General features: G+C 43.6%; 1 protein-coding gene across 1 annotated transcript; it reads left to right on the top strand.

Moving 5' to 3' along the window:
* Positions 1-262: 262 nt before the first annotated feature.
* Positions 263-19,234, top strand: LOC139473533 (cyclin-Y-like protein 1). The gene is made up of 8 exons (XM_071256152.1): positions 263-892; positions 3,648-3,725; positions 6,197-6,252; positions 7,989-8,201; positions 8,418-8,537; positions 9,140-9,306; positions 9,612-9,774; positions 17,790-19,234. The coding sequence occupies exons 1-8, from the start codon at positions 724-726 to the stop codon at positions 17,910-17,912; spliced, it is 1,089 nt and encodes a 362-aa protein (XP_071112253.1). The 5' UTR covers positions 263-723; the 3' UTR covers positions 17,913-19,234.
* The last annotated feature ends 89 nt before the right edge of the window (positions 19,235-19,323 follow it).

Raw genomic sequence — 19,323 nt, 5'->3', positions numbered from 1 at the left:
TAGTATCAATTTTTAGTGATCACAGCTAATTTGTATTCGGTCAAATTCATCTTGTGGATGACATAAACGACACGCGCCTGCAATTAGTTGTTATGAAGATATTCAAGAACTTGGCTACACCAACCAAAATAGGTCTTATAAAGCTTCTCGCACCTTACTACACTTAACCAATCATAGTTTAGTACTTCCTAAAGGCGGCCAATCATATAGTGCGACTTATTGCTAAGAGGCAATTGACATCAAATTCACTTCCGCTGCCTCCCGGTGACTAGAATATAGAACTTACGCTTCGAACAAATGTGAAAATTGGAGCTTGAGTATGATCAAGACCAATGTATTCCTTTTCACGAAGATATTGACATGGATGATGTAAATTGGGGATATTTCTAACGGTTTAGGACTGTGCATTGTGATGATGCAGCCAAATTTCACTGTTGTGACAAAGGCAGCAAGCAGTGCCAAGATTCTTGCAGTTTTCTATGATGACGCACACTGTTCACTTATACGCTAGCGATACCATCAATTAACTGTATTGTTTATGTTACCGTTTCAGTTTTAATGAAAATAACCCATCGTGGCTTGTGCACTATGGCAGTCGTGGAAGAGTCGAGTACGTTCTATGGATCTAAATGCTAGATTATCAAATATTTTCATAGATTGGAACCTAATTTCAATCACTTTACCTTGTGTTGTATAATCAGGAAAGGATAAGATCTGGTTAAAATGGGAAACAAGCAATCCTGCTGTATTTACCATAGCCCTAAAGGTGGGCGTAAGTCAAAGAGAGAAGAGATTTACCAGCCAACTCAAGAGGAATCTCACATGTTGCCTCAGCCACAGAGCACAGCATCATTACCTGGTGTGCCACACATAAGTGAGAGGGAGCCAGAAGGTGAAGATCTCATTTATATTCACATCTCAGTTAGGAATAGTATTATGCTTTGTTTGTTGTTGCTCGGTACAAAATTGGAGGAATGATACAAAAGGTACCCTGAGAACATATATATGCTAGTCATTAGAAACTAATATAGAGTATAACATTAATTGCTTACTGTGTAGCCGACTGATTGTGCATAATCATACCCTTTTTGTGTTTATATTTGCTTTGGATATCCCACCAATGGTTTTACAAATCTACATTCAATTATTTACATGTTACAGTGAGTGAGATCGCTGAAATATTCCTAACTGCCAAATAGAAAATGTATGCATTCTATCAATCATCACCAATTTGTTGAAACTTGATTGTTAACCCTTGTTGTACAGCAAATTCTTCCTTTAAGGGATCATACTGATAGTTATATATGTCATCATTCTAAGATAGCCCTTGTTTGTACATAATCAACAGTATAAAGAGGGATTGTCGTCTAAAAAGTACTTCCTAAATACTGTACAGTGATAAACTATCTCACTTGCTACAGCATGAAATTTTCAAGTGAAATAAAAATTTCACGTCACAAATTATTATATAGAAAATAAAGTATGGTCAGATTGAGTTCATATAAGTATCACACAAATGAATAAACTGAAATGTAGATTATTGATGTTAATAGTGCTTTCAATTATGGGTGTATAAAATCACTAGTATGCCGGTATATTGCATTACGACTGTCAATAATGCAACACTTGCGTATTGATATTATCCGAAGAAGAATTAATAATATTATATTAATTATATCTACTATCTTGAGGTATTTGAATGGACTGGGTTCCTATCTAAACCATGCAAACAGAACATGTTTTGAGCTGTTTACTTGAACATTCCAGATTGATAACGTAATAGCTAGTCTTGTTTATCCCCACAACTCATCTTGCAATCTGGATCTTTTTTAATTAAGACGTACCATTTGAACAGTACAAATATATATAATTTGGGGCCTAATACATATTGAAATATGTATCGCAATACAGCTCTCCTTAGTGAAATAATTGTAGTACAATTTATGTGCCAAAATGCCAACCATTCTGGCCCTATTGTGACATTTAGGAACTTACATCTTAGAATCCATCTTCCCGAGGCAAGGGAGTTAACTGACTCTAAGTCCTGTTTCCACCCTTGCCGAACTAGGCTGCAATTATGGAGTTTCATTTTGGCTGGACTAACAAGTCTAATGTATAGTCCAATCAAAATCGGGTAACGAACTAGACATCCGGTTTGTAAACAACTTGAATTTCAACGTACAAATTCGGTTGACTGCGACTGGGTGATGCCATTTTGTTTGAAGCAAGTATAAGTAATATGAGAGATGAAATCTTATTGGTCAATAGGAGGAACATAGAAGGGACATAACTCGTAATAGCCACTGGTGGCGCTATGGTTGAGACTGGAAATTCCAGCCTACTCCGGCAAGGGTGGAAACTGGACTTTTACAGTACAGCAGCAGACAAACAATTTTTGCAGTTTAATGCTTGCAAGTACCCTAATGGGCTAAGTCAGGTGTTGTGCAAGTTATCAGGAAAAGGAAGGTTTCACTTGTATACATATAACTGGTCAATAAAAATACCAACTGATCGAGGAACTGATTTGTCTCTGGTACAGATTATGCTGACTGCAGTTGTACAGCTGATATTTTTGTTTCAAGTGAAAGCATTCTTCACTCAAATAACAACTTGGTTAATAATGTTAACTGTTTTTTCTTTATTTATGTTATCTTTAGTCCCGATAAACCATGTTGTCAACCCACTTTTATCATTGTTACATATGAACATGCAATGTAAAATGTTTCAGTGCAATGACAAAACTGCTAACAAAATTCTACTTCACAAATTTTAGTTCTTCTATAAGGTATATGTTACAAAACGCAAATGGTGAAGTTATGTCAGGTTACTTTATGCTAACTCAGCTTTGATTTTGCTCACCTGTGAATATACCATGCCCATGGGAGGTTAATGGTTTACATTTCAGCCTGGAAATCATTATGTCTTGAATGTGCAGAGCTCTCTCTCTCTCCCCACCTACCCTTCCCACACACACACTGTACTCCATATTACTTTGACTAGTCACTAAAGTGCCATGAACCTGATAAAGTTAGATTAGTATTGGAGTGTAATATGTAATTATTGAGTCGCATGGTGCAAAGAAGTTCACTACTTATCATCTGGGAAAACAGGTGTCCTAGTTGTCTAAGGCGCTGCAATTCACTGTGCAAAGCAGCATTAGAAATTGGTACTAGTCCTGTAGTCCTCACCAAACTACCCAATAGTAAAGGTATCCCAAGCACTTGTAGAAATTGGCCCATTTTAAGGGTTTTGCTATATGTTATCATTATAAGGACTAGTGGACAAAAACTGTTAGTTTCTAACCCTGCAAAGTTGCGTCTCTTCGGCATGCCAGAACCCTGTGATTGTGGGTTTCTCATCCTTGTTCATCTCGATTAGAAACTAGGTTTGTCAGCACTGTACCCATGCTCGTGGGTTTCACAAAAGTGGTAAACGTTTGAGACCGGCATAGCTTCAGGCTTTCCTCCCACACACCATGATATAACGGGAATACTGTTAAAAGTTGCATTCAACTCAACTCACTCACTCACTCACTCAGTTATCATCTTATAGTGGTGACAATAAAAACAATAAGTCACTATCTGTGGTGTAATAATTGTAATGAATATATTTTCCTGTCTAATCATGATGTGTAATTTCTTTTCCAGAAATGGATGCCGACCCATCCAACAATCCTATTGCCAGACCCCTCTTCTCAACACGCTCGGAACATGAAGTCCAGAAAAGTGAGCATTGTTAATGTTGATGACAAACCTGCATCCATCCTCTCTCAGGAAAACACATGAATGGCCCACTGGTCCAACTCAACAAAGCTCATTGTTAACAGTTACATCCCCTTAGCTGCCAGGATATCCTATTTGGGGGTGAATCCCAGATTTGCGTCAGTTATGAGCCTTGGCAGTGTACCATTTTCGTAATTACAAGAAAATAACATTTGGCTTTGCTTTGAGGTTAAACATTTAGAGACTCAACCAAAGTGAAAGGTTGAACATTATGTTGAAGAATTGAAACCAGGTAAATTTCAAACATTTTGTTAATTGTTCAAAGTTAAGACTGACAAAAATAGATTGGATGGATTGGTAATTTTTGGAGTTGCCAGTTGACCGGGACTGGCAGTTTCAAATGCCAGCAGGAGCACTGCTTGGTCTGTGAACACTGTGCTAGTGGGTTTCACCCAGGTGGTATATGTCACCACTCACCAACCATGCTCCCTCTGGGTGATAACCGGATGTGTTTGTTATCTGCTTATTCCCACAATGTACATGATATGCTATTCAGGCGTACATATAAGAAATGGTCTCTAGCATGTCTAAGTCTGTGGTGTACTTTGTATTGCTGCTTTCTTGTCCTATTCCATGTTCATCGTAGTTGCCAGGGGCTGAAAGTTTTTCACAAGTCTTGACAAGTTGTTGATTGCTGCTATAAGACCTGTGGATTTAGTAATGTTCACAGGTCAGACAAGGGTATTGCCATTTTGTGCTTTTTTATCTGAGGTAGGGTTGGGACGTGTAAATCGGGTACCCACGGGTCTGGGTAGTCCAGTGGGTACCCGATCCCAGTTAGTACCCAGCCACCCCGGGTACCCAATTTACACGTCCCAGGACTACCCGGACCCGTGGTTAGTCACGTCATATATTGTTTAATGACAAAAATTATCTAAACTCTATGGTTATACTTTAAGTAACAAATGTTCGCATTTATTTCTATGTACCCTTTCCTTCCGGTTATTCTTATTTTTTAATAAAGATATAACTTGAGTCAACTTCAGTGTATGCATGACCAGATTGTTTAATACATGTATCTAAATTTGTTTTGCCAGTGCTACGGTAAAAAATTCCCAATCAGACATTTTGTACCTATCACTTGAAACCTACAGTGGGTACCTGGTTAGGGTTGGGTATCCGGGTAGTAAATTTGGACTCGTCCCGGCCCTAATCTGAGGGCTCACTGATCTGAGCACTCACTTGTTTTCTTCAGTGATCCAAGTCGTGTCTTCAGGAGTGGAACATAGTGACGACACTGCAAATGAACTATATGTAATCACGGTGGTGATGAAGGAATGAAATATATACAAACCCTGGAAGTATTGAAGATGGATATAACTGAAACATATATTTTTACTGTCAAACAGAGTTGCCTGATTTTTAGTGTAACGCTTTGGTTTCACCTGTCTTAAGTTTGGGTCTTGCACTCATTCATCACCACTTGCTCATTTCCGTAACCTGCGAGAAGACTCATCCCCCTATCGATGAATGTTATGTGCGAAAATACAACAAACTAATCAGAATGCACATATGACCTCAAGTACTTTGGTCAAGGAATCCATCAGGAATAATTTTTGACTTGATATATACATGATATAACGGTATACCCAAGATACAGGTAAATGTCTGTATAATTCCGTAAGACCCAATGTGTTTTAGATAGCATCTGGAATATATATGACATATGGGGGAAATATATGTATATTAAGCAACGAGTTACTGTTCTTCTAGCTATATGGGGTGGTCGGGTAGCCTAGTGGTTAAAGCGTTCGCTCGTCACGCTGAAGACCCGTGTTCAATTCCTGACATAGGTACAATGTGTGAAGCCCATTTCTGCTGTCCCCTGCCGTGATATTGTTGGAATTTTGCTAAAAGCAGCGTAAAAGCAAACTCACTCAAGTCTTCTAGCTATGCGCGTTTGCACTTAGATGGAACACAGTTGCAAAAATTGCCACAAGAGGGGCACAAGTCGCTTTTGGTCATTTCCTGGAATAACATGTGTTGGTCACAAATGCCTTGCACAGTGTTCTCACATGTGATGTTACTGATATACTGTGGTTTTAAACCCAGCTCACTCACACACACACCCACTCAAACATACTCACACTCACTCACACTCACACCCACTCACACCCACTCTCACACACACCCACTCACACATACTCACACTCACACACACACCCACTCTCACACACACTCACTCACACATACTCACACTCACACACACACCCACTCTCACACACACTCACTCACACATACTCATACACACTCACACATACTAACACTCACTCACACACTGGGATAATTTATCATTATGATTATGCTTCAATAGCAGTCAGACTTGTTGTTGCTCAAATCTTTGACGCTGTTACTGTTATCTTCTGCTCAAGGCTTGTTTCCTTCATTACATTACTCAATGTTTTTCTCTCCAGATAATAAGATGAGGAGGAGAAGTCAGATCATCACATCAGAAGGCCACCATCATGTAGTAAGTACAGTGTTGTTGTCATTGACACAAGCAAGCCTCGCCACAACTCCTCATTAGTAAGTGGAGGTCCAGGGCAGTAAGCTTACCAGCAAGCATATATACTCACTGACACGCGGGAGCCTCGCCACAACTCCTCATTAGTAAGTGGAGGTCCAGGGCAGTAAGCTAACCAGAGAGCATATATACTCATTGACACGCGAGAGCCTCGCCACAACTCCTCATTAGTAAGTGGAGGTCCAGGGCAGTAAGCTAACCAGGTAGCATATATACTCACTGACACGCGGGAACCTCGCCACAACTCCTCATTAGTAAGTGGAGGTCCAGGGCAGTAAGCTAACCAGAGAGCATATATATACTCACTGACACACGGGAGCCTCGCCACAACTCCTCATTAGTAAGTGGAGATCCAGGGCAGTAAGCTAACCAGAGAGCATATATATACTCACTGACACACGGGAGCCTCGCCACAACTCCTCATTAGTAAGTGGAGGTCCAGGGCAGTAAGCTTACCAACGAGCATATATACCCACTGACAAAAGAAACACAAATGCCTCATATGTTGGTTAATATATGAAGAATCACTCATATGCAAGAGATATCAGATTGGACGAACATACTGGTATGTTGTGTCAACTGATGCTCATGAACGCATCACAAGTGACATCATAGATCCATGACTCGAGACGCACCATTTGTCTTTCTGCAGGATTAGTGTGTAAAGTTTGGAAATCATGTGCAGCATAATGTGATAAGAATAAAGACACTGTGGTTACACTTGACTGAGTGTTAGTTTTGTCATACTTTGTAGACATTGGAAACATCTCCTCTTACTGTGCATTTTTCTCTATATGTAACTATGGTTGCGTTTCTTTTGACGATGAGTATATATATACACACCAATGTATCAATTCATATTTGAGTCTGTATCGACTTTCCAAACATTATTTAGGTTTTGTGAAAACAGATCTGATAACTGCTCTAGTGTTACCTTACTTCCTGAAACAAACTGGAGTATTTCATGCAATGTGGTGCAGTTGGCATTGTCATACAAACCCTAAAAGTACCAAGTATTGTGACCTTAGGTTGGCATATCGTTACATCTCTCCCTGTTATGGGCTACAAGATGTATATATTCAGTTGTAGAACTCGAACGATAGTTCCCATGGTTACTGTACAACAGTACGACTGGGCGTGCTGAGCATTACCATGTGGGGCATACTATCAGGCATATAATTAGTCCCCAGTTGCAGATTCTTATAGCAAGATGCGACTGAAATGGTTCATGTGGTCTGACTTGGATGATTGCTTGTAATTGTACCCTGATGTTGCTCAAAATATAAATCAGTGGTTTGTCTGACCCAGACAATTATTTGCAGGCCTCAATGATAAATGCTGATTTTTGCTGACCGCAGCATTAAACAACATTCACTCACTCACTGATGAAGTATCAACGTACTGTGATGGCATTGGTGATTCATGTGAGAATGCTGCAGCGATTAGATGAGCAGAATTGCATCCCTTTGATTGCCAAATTCCCTTGATTATGGGTATCTTGCTCATGATTCTTGGTTTGTCTGCATCTCCCCCTTGCAGATGGGTTTCATCAAAGTGATCAAATGACTTCAGACCTGTATCCCTGTGGGCTTTCCTTCTACATTATACTGACATGCCATGATGTAACGAAATCAAAGTGATGTTGAATCCGAGTCACTCACGACAAGTTTGTTTGTTTTCAGGTAGATGAGTATGGACAACTGAAGAAATTCAGCTCGTGTTCCACGATATTCATTGATGACTCCACAGTGTCTCAACCCAATCTGAAGAACACAATCAAAGCAGTAGCACTTGCCATCTACTTCCACATCCGGAACCGTGATCGAATCATGCCACCTCACAACACAGAATCACATATACAGGATATCTTTGATGAGAAAAAACACCCTTTGTCTGTAAGTGTTATTTTGGGGAGCATATTTCAAGACTTGATTGTAGTTTGAATAAAACTGTAAGTATAAGGATATGTTTCAAACAGCAAGAAAAGTTTGTATGTATTCAGAATTTTGTGTGTAAATTTTACCATGTTCAGTATTTTAACCTAATAGTTGTGAGGCCTGTTAGAGTATTGAAACACCTTGATCGTAAACTCCATGAGCTTGACCTTTCAGAAGGAACCTGTCCCAGACGACTACAACAAGAGGGATCCTGAGCACAAGACTATATATCGCTTTGTTAGGAACCTTTTCAGTGCTGCCCAGCTCACAGCAGAATGTGCAATAGTTACCTTAGTGAGTACATGACATGATTGTAGTAAAACAAATATACATATTCTCTCTCCAAATTATGGATGGGTTGTTGAAATGGTACTTATTTATCATGTTGGAAAGGGCAGAATGAAATTCAGTTGTATTTCTTTTCTAAATAGAAATGTTTTAATTTAAGCATGCATGCTGCAATTTAATGATTTCCATGATTCTAATGGCCATATGGTTTTGTGTCTCATGGGGCATATTATTTGCATTCATTCTCAATTTTGCAAGTGTTCTACGCAGTATTTTGTGACTAGGAAACATTGTGGTCTTCACTAAGTTACATCAGCTGAAATGCTGCTCAGAAGGGTGTTAAGCTCCCTCATTTACACTCGCTGGTTGAAAACAGGCCATATTTCCATGTTAGGGGAGCAAGGCTGATCAGTGGATCCAACCCATCCGTCCCGGTCAGCAACATAAACATGGTTACAGGGGGACTGTTGAAGATGCTTGCTTCCAGTAACTTTGTCCCTTACCTGTTTATGGCTGCTGGGATTCACTGGTTGGGGGATTGAATCCCTTCTTGCCATGATTGTGACCAGGCCTGAACTAAATGTATTCATCTATTTACTTGTCTGCAGGTGTATTTGGAAAGACTTTTAACATACGCTGAGATAGAGATTTCTCCCGCCACTTGGCGGAGGATTGTCCTCGGTGCCATCCTTCTTGCTTCAAAAGTCTGGGATGATCAGGCCGTGTGGAATGTGGATTTCTGTCAGATTCTCAAAGATGTCGCCGTTGAAGACATGTAAGTTGTCAATAAATTCAGTACATGATTGTGGATTTGAGTTGCTTCTCATGTAATTATATATGTACAATGAGTATGAACACCACATGTTTGGTCTGCCTGTGAAACTGAAAAATCTTCTTTAAAATTTGAAACATTTTGGAGCTCTGAAGCTTATAATGCTCATTATCAGGGAAACTGTTTGAATTTGTAGCAGTTTCAAAGTTGAATATATCTTTGTGTTGTGCGACAAGATGTCAAAACCTGACATTCTAGTTACTGCAGATTGCTGGGATAGTTGTATTATCATCTATTTCTTCTTTCAGGAATGAACTAGAGCGGCAGTTTTTAGAGTTGTTACAGTTCAACATCAATGTACCCTCAAGTGTCTATGCCAAATACTACTTTGACCTTCGATCTCTTGCTGATGCTCATGATTTGGTCTTTCCCCTGGAGCCTCTCAGTAAAGACAGGGCACTCAAGCTGGAGGTATGTTGTAGTACAGTACTAGACAGGGCACTCAAGCTGGAGGTATGTTGTAGTACAGTACTAGACAGGTCCCTCAAACTGGTGGTATGTTGTAGTACAGTACTAGACAGGGCCCCCAAGCTGGAGGTATGTTGTAGTACAGTTCTAGACAGGGCCCCCAAGCTGGAGGTATGTTGTAGTACAGTACTAGACAGGTCCCTCAAGCTGGAGGTATGTTGTAGTACAGTACTAGACAGGGCACTCAAGCTGGAGGTATGTTGTAGTACTAGACAGGGCACTCAAGCTGGAGGTATGTTGTAGTACAGTACTAGACAGGGCACTCAAGCTGGAGGTATGTTGTAGTACAGTACTAGACAGGTCCCTCAAACTGGTGGTATGTTGTAGTACAGTACTAGACAGGGCCCCCAAGCTGGAGGTATGTTGTAGTACAGTTCTAGACAGGGCCCCCAAGCTGGAGGTATGTTGTAGTACAGTACTAGACAGGTCCCTCAAGCTGGAGGTATGTTGTAGTACAGTACTAGACAGGGCACTCAAGCTGGAGGTATGTTGTAGTACAGTACTAGACAGGGCACTCAAGCTGGAGGTATGTTGTAGTACAGTACTAGACAGGGCACTCAAGCTGGAGGTATGTTGTACTAGACAGGGCGCTCAAGCTGGAGGTATGTTGTAGTACAGTACTAGACAGGGCACTCAAGCTGGAGGTATGTTGTAGTACTAGACAGGGCACTCAAGCTGGAGGTATGTTGTAGTACAGTACTAGACAGGGCACTCAAGCTGGAGGTATGTTGTAGTACAGTACTAGACATGGCGCTCAAGCTGGAGGTATGTTGTAGTACTAGACAGGGCGCTCAAGCTGGGGGTATGTTGTAGTACAGTACTAGACAGGGCACTCAAGCTGGAGGTATGTTGTAGTACAGTACTAGACAGGGCCCCCAAGCTGGAGGTATGTTGTAGTACAGTACTAGACAGGGCCCCCAAGCTGGAGGTATGTTGTAGTACAGTACTAGACAGGGCCCCCAAGCTGGAGGTATGTTGTAGTACAGTTCTAGACAGGACCCCAAGCTGGAGGTATGTTGTAGTACAGTACTAGACAGGTCCCTCAAACTGGTGGTATGTTGTAGTACAGTACTAGACAGGGCCCCCAAGCTGGAGGTATGTTGTAGTACAGTTCTAGACAGGGCCCCCAAGCTGGAGGTATGTTGTAGTACAGTACTAGACAGGTCCCTCAAGCTGGAGGTATGTTGTAGTACAGTACTAGACAGGGCACTCAAGCTGGTGGTATGTTGTAGTACAGTACTAGACAGGGCACTCAAGCTGGAGGTATGTTGTAGTACAGTACTAGACAGGGCACTCAAGCTGGAGGTATGTTGTAGTACTAGACAGGGCACTCAAGCTGGAGGTATGTTGTAGTACAGTACTAGACAGGGCACTCAAGCTGGAGGTATGTTGTAGTACAGTACTAGACAGGGCACTCAAACTGGTGGTATGTTGTAGTACAGTACTAGACAGGGCACTCAAGCTGGAGGTATGTTGTAGTACAGTTCTAGACAGGGCACTCAAACTGGTGGTATGTTGTAGTACAGTACTAGACAGGGCCCCCAAGCTGGAGGTATGTTGTAGTACAGTTCTAGACAGGGCCCCCAAGCTGGAGATATGTTGTAGTACAGTACTAGACAGGTCCCTCAAGCTGGAGGTATGTTGTAGTACAGTACTAGACAGGGCCCCCAAGCTGGAGGTATGTTGTAGTACAGCCCGTTGGATTTAACAGAGATGTTTATCTCTGATTGTTCTTAGTTAAACGTGGAGATGGACTAATGTATTGTCTTTAGGTGCTGACTAAGGGATTTATCATTTTCAAATGGCAAAGAATCGTATTTGTTAGTTAAGTGGCTTAAGTGAGCTGGTGTTGGTTTGATTTTAATGATACTGTCTATAGAATGTTCCTACACTGTAATTTAGGTAGTTGTACTATCTAGACAAGTTTATCAGGACTAATTGCTGAATATCAACGATATCGACCACTTGGAAAAATATAAAACACTTCCTGTGGGCGACATGCTTGGCTGTAAATCATTCGAGGTAATCTGTTAAAAATTTGGATGATTATGGTAAGCTGTTGTTCATGTGCAGGATGCACCCATGAGTCATCACATGCTAAGATCATGAAGACAATCCATAGCCATGGATGCTAAGTGGAAGTTTCCTTCTTGTGATGTCACACTACTTGAGCATGTGACGATGTAATGAAACCGCTCCCTGTACATGACTGCAGTTTGCTGAAGTTTGATTAGTTTCAGGACAGTAATTTCCGGGTGCTTTCTTCCTGTTTGTGTAGGAGGCACTGAACTTTTTGCATTTCTTAGGATCTGTTTTTCTTCTAAAACTGTGGGAATGTTTGTGTGGATAATTACATTAAGTAATACGTTACCACTGTTATACCGAGGCTGTTGTCTCCCACAACTGCTGCTATAGCGAAATCTACCACAGAGATCTCAATTACCTCATGCAGCACGTGCGTATCCACCTAGCTGCCATGTGACACCCTTCACTCTTGTCTCCTTCGCTTGCATAGCAAGACGTGTAATCCTCTGCAGAAGCGTTCCTCAAATATTCGGTGATATTTATTCTCTAATAAACTGTGCTTTTATGGGGCGTTGCGGTAGCTACGCTTGGTTATAATTCTCCCGCCAAACGGAGAATTTTTCCCGCCCTTTTTTTCTCTATACTTGCGGGGTTCGCGTATGCACGTTGTGTTTTACGTTTCCCCTGTTCTTGTATGTTTTAGGGGTTAACATCACTTATTTCTCTTTATGTTATATGTGTATGTTATATGTTCACATTGTTCGTTTATTTTCTTGTGAAAATGCTGGTTTGTGAATCATTGTGGTGCGTGCGTTGTAACCATGTTTTGCTCTTTGTTCATAGAATTAAACAAACATGTCTGACATGTAAATGTCTCCACTTGCGACCCCCTCTACCCCTGCTCCTCGGTGTTGCGGAGTTTGCCGCAAGTTTTTGTCCTCTTCGAGGACATGCCAAAGCCCCTGCCGATACCGCGGGGAATCCACGGTTCCGTGGGTTCCTCCGAGGTGTATGATGAGACGTCCGACAAGGCTTTCCCAGCATCAACCTTGCTGCGTGGGATTAAGCCTTCTTTGGAGAAGGCCTTCGCGGGGTCTCCTGTTACCTCCACCGTCGTGGAGAAAAGGGTCTTTCCCGGTACATGACCTTGCCTTTCCCGAGGCTGGTCCTTCCGCGGAAGCCCATGTGGAGCGTTTGGGGGTCCGTGCCCCACCGGTTGCCACGGTACCACAAGGTACCTTGCAACAGCTGGACACCCTCGCTCGACAATCCATGCTGGCGATGTTTCACGGAGACACATACCTGGCTGCAGCGGCCAGTCTGGTCGAAGGTTCTCCTACGGACCGAGACCAGCGTATTTACAACTGCTTGCTCGGTTTAAATGCTTCCCTGGAGTACGTTGCCGGGGCTTCGGCCTTTATTTCCGGCACGTGCCATTTTCTTCGGCGCCAGTCGTATCTGGTTGCTTCAGGGTTGGACGCTGCCAATCAGGAGGTGCTCCTTTCGCAGCCTTGGTCTGCTCGGACCCTGTTCAACAACAAGATCCCTGGGGTTCTGAAGGAACAACAGGCCGCTGTGTCTGCCGAGGCCTCTCGGCACACACTGGATCTTGTGGGGTCCTTGCATAGGCGCCTGGGTGCCGCTCCGAAGCGGAGCGTGCCCCAGGATGCTGCGTCCGGCAGGCCTAAGGGGTCGGGTTCTTCTTCCTCCGGGAAGAAGCTCCGCACTGAGGGCTCCGGTAAGGGTTCTCAGCAGCCCTTTCGCGGGAAGAAGGGGAACTGAGGGAAGCCCAAGTCGTCTAAGGACGGCAAGGGCCCCTCCAGGTGACTCTCATTGGAGAGGCGAGCGTAAGTCACTTGGCCCTGGACAGTTGCGCCTGCCGCAGCCTGTCAGGCCCCCCTTTCCTTCCCCAGTGGGAGCCAGACTCCAGACTTACTGGGAGAATTGGGAACAAGTGTTCGACAACCCGTAGGTGGTCAACACGATTCGGTACGGCTATCGGCTCGATCTCAAAGCGAATCCGCCGCTCACCGTTGCCCCGTCGGCAGGTTTCTATTCGGAAACCGATCTTCCCTTCCTCGCCGATGCCATCGGCAGGTTGGTGGAGAAGAGGGCAGTTCGGGAGTTAGCTCTACCAGAAATAACACCAGGGTTTTACTGCAGGATATTTCTCGTTCCCAAGAAGGACAGTGCCGAACTCAGAATGATTCACAACTTGAAATCGTTCAACGAGTTCTACCTGCGCAAGCCGCCCAAGTTCAGAATGTTGAGCTTGGGGGACCTGAAAGCACTGATCATGCCGGCCCACTGGCTCGCTTCGATCGACCTGAAGGATGCTTATCTGCATGTTCCAATTCACCCGGATCATCACAAGTATCTTTCAAGGCAGGCACTACGAATGGGTTGTACTCCCATTCGGTCTTTGGTCCGCTCCCTGGCTGTTCACCCGGTTAACCACCCCCATAGTGGGGTTCCTCCACCGGAGGGGTGTCCGGTACTTTGCGTACCTGGACGACTCGCTAGTAGCAAATCGAATGACGGACACCCTGTCACGCCATCTCGTTTTCGCACGTCGGCTCTTGGAGCAATTGGGGTGGATTATCAATCTCCCCAAGAGCGAGTTAACCCCTTCTCAGAACTTGCAGTTCATCGGAGGTCGGTTCAACACGGTGTCCCATCGCCTCTTTGTCTCCCCAGACCGGTGGAACAAGATTCAGGCGATGATTGCCAAAGTCTTAGCGGTGCAACAGACTGTTCACTTTTGGGAACAGCTGTTAGGGCTACTTGTATCAGCCCAGGCCTGCACCGAACGGGGTCGGCTCCAACTCCGCCCGCTGCAACGGTTTTTAATCCAGTTGTTAGCTACGGAGGTGAACAGTGCGACCGTCGCCCTCCCGCATCTGGAGTGGTGGACGGTCCCTTATAATGTCTTATCAGGAGTCTCTATGCGGCCCTACCGGGCCACGTTGAACCTGTATACAGACGCCTCTCTAGTGGGCTGGGGGGAACCCACAGTCACTCGCTACTCGATCTCACGTTCGAGTTTTACGCTCTGATGGACAGTGTCCCGTGCCAGATACGCGCCCGTCACATCCCTGGTGTGCGGAACGTACTGGCCGACGCTCTATCGAGGCCTCAGGATCCGAGCCCCACAGAGTGGATGCTGAACCCAGTAGTGTTTCAGTGGCTGTGCGAACGTTTGGGTCGTCCGATGGTCGACCTGTTCGCAACGCGGTTCAACAATCAACTCCCGTTGTTTGTATCACCTGTCCCGGACCCAAGGGTCATCTATCACGATGCTCTCGCGTTAGACTGGACGGGCTTTGACGCTTATGCTTACCCGCCGACCGCATTGATACCACACATTCTAAGCCGGCTCCGAGGAGTTCGCTGTCGAATGTTACTGATCGCGCCCATGTGGCCGAACAGATCGTGGTACCCCCGACTTGCTGACCCAGGTCACGCAGTCGCCACTTCCACTGCCTGTGAGACCGGATCTCTTGATCCACCCTCACACCCGTCAGCTTCATCCAAACGCAGGGCAGTTCAATCTGCACGCGTGGATGTTGTCACCGAGCGTCTGACGAGTAAAGGTTTTTCTCGCCGGGCGTCTCGGGCATACGTTAGTATGCATCGTGATTCTACCCAGAAGGTGTATAATGCACGTTGGGTTATTTTCACGAAGTGGTGTTGTAAACATCACATTCATTCGCCAGATAAGGTATCTGTGCAGGATATTGCTCGTTTCATGTCTCACTTGCGAGAGACCCGTAAACTCTCTGGGGGTTCCATTGCCAACTATGTCTGGTCCGTTGCTATGGTACGGGACGTTGCTATGGGTACCAGTCTCTCCAAAGAGCCGGTGATACGGGGTATTATCAAGGGTTTCAAACAGCACGATCTTAAGAAGGGCCGCCTTCGGGCACCGGCCTGGGATCTTTCCTTAGTGTTGCAATCATTTACGGAAGCTCCGTATGAACCCTTGCATAGTGCTTCGTTCCGGCATGTGACTTGGAAAACAGCATTTCTCCTCTCCTTTGCCACGGCGGCACGTGTATCCGAAATTCATGCACTCGATGTCGCCAAGGTACGATTCGATAGGGGTGACGAAGGAGCGGTCCGCCTGGGCCTGCTCATGGGCTTCGTCGCCAAGAATCAGAGAATCAGGCAAACGGAGAGAGAATTCACTGTAAGATCACTCAAAGAAATCTTACATCCTGCTGATACTGAGGACAGAGTGCTGTGTCCGGTTAGGGCCCTTAAGTATTATCTTAAGGCTTCGAATGAACGTAGACAAGGGCGTGACCGTCTGTTCATATCGTGTAACCCTAATCGCACGGTTGACATAACTCGCAACTCGATTGCGTTGTGGCTTCGTTCGGTCATCAATCTGGCGTACCGGTCTCGGGGGTTACCGGTAGCGGGGTCAAACCCGCACGAGATCAGGGCGCTAGCGGCAACATTTGCCCTACACTCGAATATCTCTGTTCACAGAATATAAGGAGGTTGTTACTGGCGTTCTGACTCGGTTTTTGCCAATCATTACCTCAGAAAGGTTTCTGATGAAGACATGGAGGGGGTGCACCGTCTTGGGCTGCTGATCGCGGCACAAGCGGTCATCTAGGGGGTGTGTCCAGCGCAATTCCAAACTCCGCAGTCGTCAGTCCTTGCACGGTGGTCAATCTGGGTCGTCTCCAATGTTCCCACGTCATGGGTACAGGAGTTGGGGTCCTGCAAACCAGCGCACTCACACCACAGGTGAGGCGGCTTTTTGTGTGTTCTGTCCTTATTTGTATTTTGACAATTATGCATTTAATTGTCTGTCGTGTATTCCAACCTTGTGATACATGCTTACGAATACTGGAATTAGGTCACGCGCCTAATGCATACATTTAGTAGGCTTGCTCGGGGATATACGGTCTGAATGAAATTAATTTCCCTCTTTCGACTGTTTAACCTGATCTAAGATTTAGCTCACGCGGATACAGTGTTCTCATCCGCTGCGGCGATGAAATACCTATCCAGTTGGGCCGTTTGGAGTCACCAATCGTTTTGGCAATGACGATTGAGCCTTACAGTCTGCGCATGACAGTGCTTTGGTATTCCTATAGGGTAACGCCTAGCTAGGTGCATGCGCATCGAGTGCTTCCGCCTTGGTGTTTACTTCTGCTGGTCGGAAGGAACGCTAGGAGTCAGGATTCGGGTTGTAGGTGCTCCCCACCGCCTACTGTGGTAGTCAGCCTCGGTATAACAGTGGTAACGTATTACTTAATGTAATTTGTAGAATTTTCCTATTCGGAATATTCTATAAGTAATACGTTACCACTGGGCTGCTGCCCGCCCGTCCGTCCCCCGAGCACTTGCTCTCGCAAGAGACAAGAGTGAAGGGTGTCACATGGCAGCTAGGTGGCTACGCACGTGCTGCATGAGGTAATTGAGATCTCTGTGGTAGATTTCGCTATAGCAGCAGTTGTGGGAGACAACAGCCTCGGTATAACAGTGGTAACGTATTACTTATAGAATATTCTGAATAGGAAAATTCTACAACATTCTCTAGCTCCATTTTTCATTAAAATACTCATAAACATCATTGGGGCAAAATCATAAAGTAGACACAATTTATGGATAAATTCTTTAAAATGCTGTTATAGCTATGTTCCATTGTCAAGTGCTGTCAACTGTATAAGGGTTTTTACCAAAACATTGCTATAACAGTATATTAAAGAAGCCATCCTTATTTTTTGTCTCCTGTCTCATCTGTCAATGTCTAAGAAATGCCTGTCAAAAAATTCATGATGTTTGGGACACTGAAACATCTGAGGAAGCAGTGGGTTGTGTGATAGAGATGAGATGCTGATGGTGCTGTATGGCTTTTGTGGTGGGAGGTAGGAGTATTCCAGGGCAGAGAAAGTGACATGTCTTCTCTATTTCAGGCCATGTGCAGTGTGTGCGAAGACAAGGTGCGTGCCTGGCAGAAGACGGGGAAGATCCACCGAACTGCTAGTCTAGATGGCTTATCTGTATCAAATAGAGGCAGCAAGGCTATCCTCTCTTGATCACCAATGTGATTGCTTAGTCGTAAATGTTAACCAAAATTTTGATTGGTCAATCAGGATGATTGACAGGTGACAATCATCATTAATGTCTAAACGTTTCTGCCCACAGGCTCTGTATACCGGTATGTAACTTTTCACTTGGCAGGTGGTTCATTTGCAGTGGAATGCACATGCAACATACAAAGATACTGGTAGTGAATCGTAGGCAGGATTAGATATAAGCAAGGACCACAATGAAATGTACATGATATATATTACGTATTGTAAGCTACTTCCAGAAATCTTGAATTTGAACAAATTTTATGGAGGATATTGCTCAGTGTTAACAGGTGTTTTTGTTTGATCAGTGTTTTTGTTGTTGTTGATATCACAGGTAGTGGTTGTTCCACTGACAGGTAATCATTGAGTATTAATGTATGCCAAAAACATTGGAATTTGTTGACACAGCCGATGGAAGAAGTGTTTGGGTGAATGAGAGAGGTTAGGCATGCACTCATGGAATCATGTAGAAAGTATTAGGATCATATATCTCTATATATTCCCACCCCATCAGTCAGAAGCTTCTAGTCTTGATGTGTGATCAAAATGGTAAATCAACATTGCCCCTAGCTATACAGGAACCAAGCCTGAGTGTCTCATCAGCCGAATGGAGTCAAGGCCCTTACTCTACTATTTGTTTGTTTGCAGATTTACACTTTTTCATTGGTCATTTTTGTGAATTGTGACATAAATTTTAATGTTTTTATAAATTTACATCGCAAAGACTCAGACACTGCTTGGAGTGCCAGTGAACCTACATATAGTTTTTGTTGTGGCTACATGTCAGGCTTTGATTTAACTTTTACATGTGACTGATCATGAAATACTTATGACAAGCTTACTAAAAAACAGTTGCTCTCCCGAAGTGTATGTTATTTCAAGGACATTCCTCCCCAAATACTTGTGTATTTATTGTGACCCAAATGAGTTCAAATTTCAAAATGAATTATATAAGGAAGAGCCCTAACTTCACATTGATTACTGTGGTAAATAGTGTGTCATCCTTTTTTTAGGATGAATTGAGCCATCTGGCTGTACATTGATATTAGATTACTTTAGGCCACACATTTTTTTTTATCATTTCACAGGCATGCTGTCCCTACTGAAAAGCATTCTTAGTCTAAGAAAGAAATTAAACAAAAAAATATATATATATCCTCTTTTACAATACAAAATGTTATATATAGATTCTGTGTCTACATCACTATCAGTGAATGAAGAGGCCACCTGCAGTTTTAACTCCATGGCAGAATGACTTTCATATAAATAAATAAATAAATAAATGATTGACATATATTTTTATATATATATCGACCGACCATGTGTGCAAAAGGTGGAATAACCCAGTATTGCAAAATTCCTCTTCTGCTGC

This window comes from Haliotis cracherodii, unplaced genomic scaffold (genome assembly GCF_022045235.1).
Source record: "Haliotis cracherodii isolate W230 unplaced genomic scaffold, xgHalCrac1.p SCAF_29, whole genome shotgun sequence".
Classification (NCBI taxonomy): Eukaryota; Metazoa; Mollusca; class Gastropoda; order Lepetellida; family Haliotidae; genus Haliotis; species Haliotis cracherodii.
Note: the sequence above shows the minus strand (reverse complement) of the source record. Positions and strands in the feature narration are given on the sequence as shown.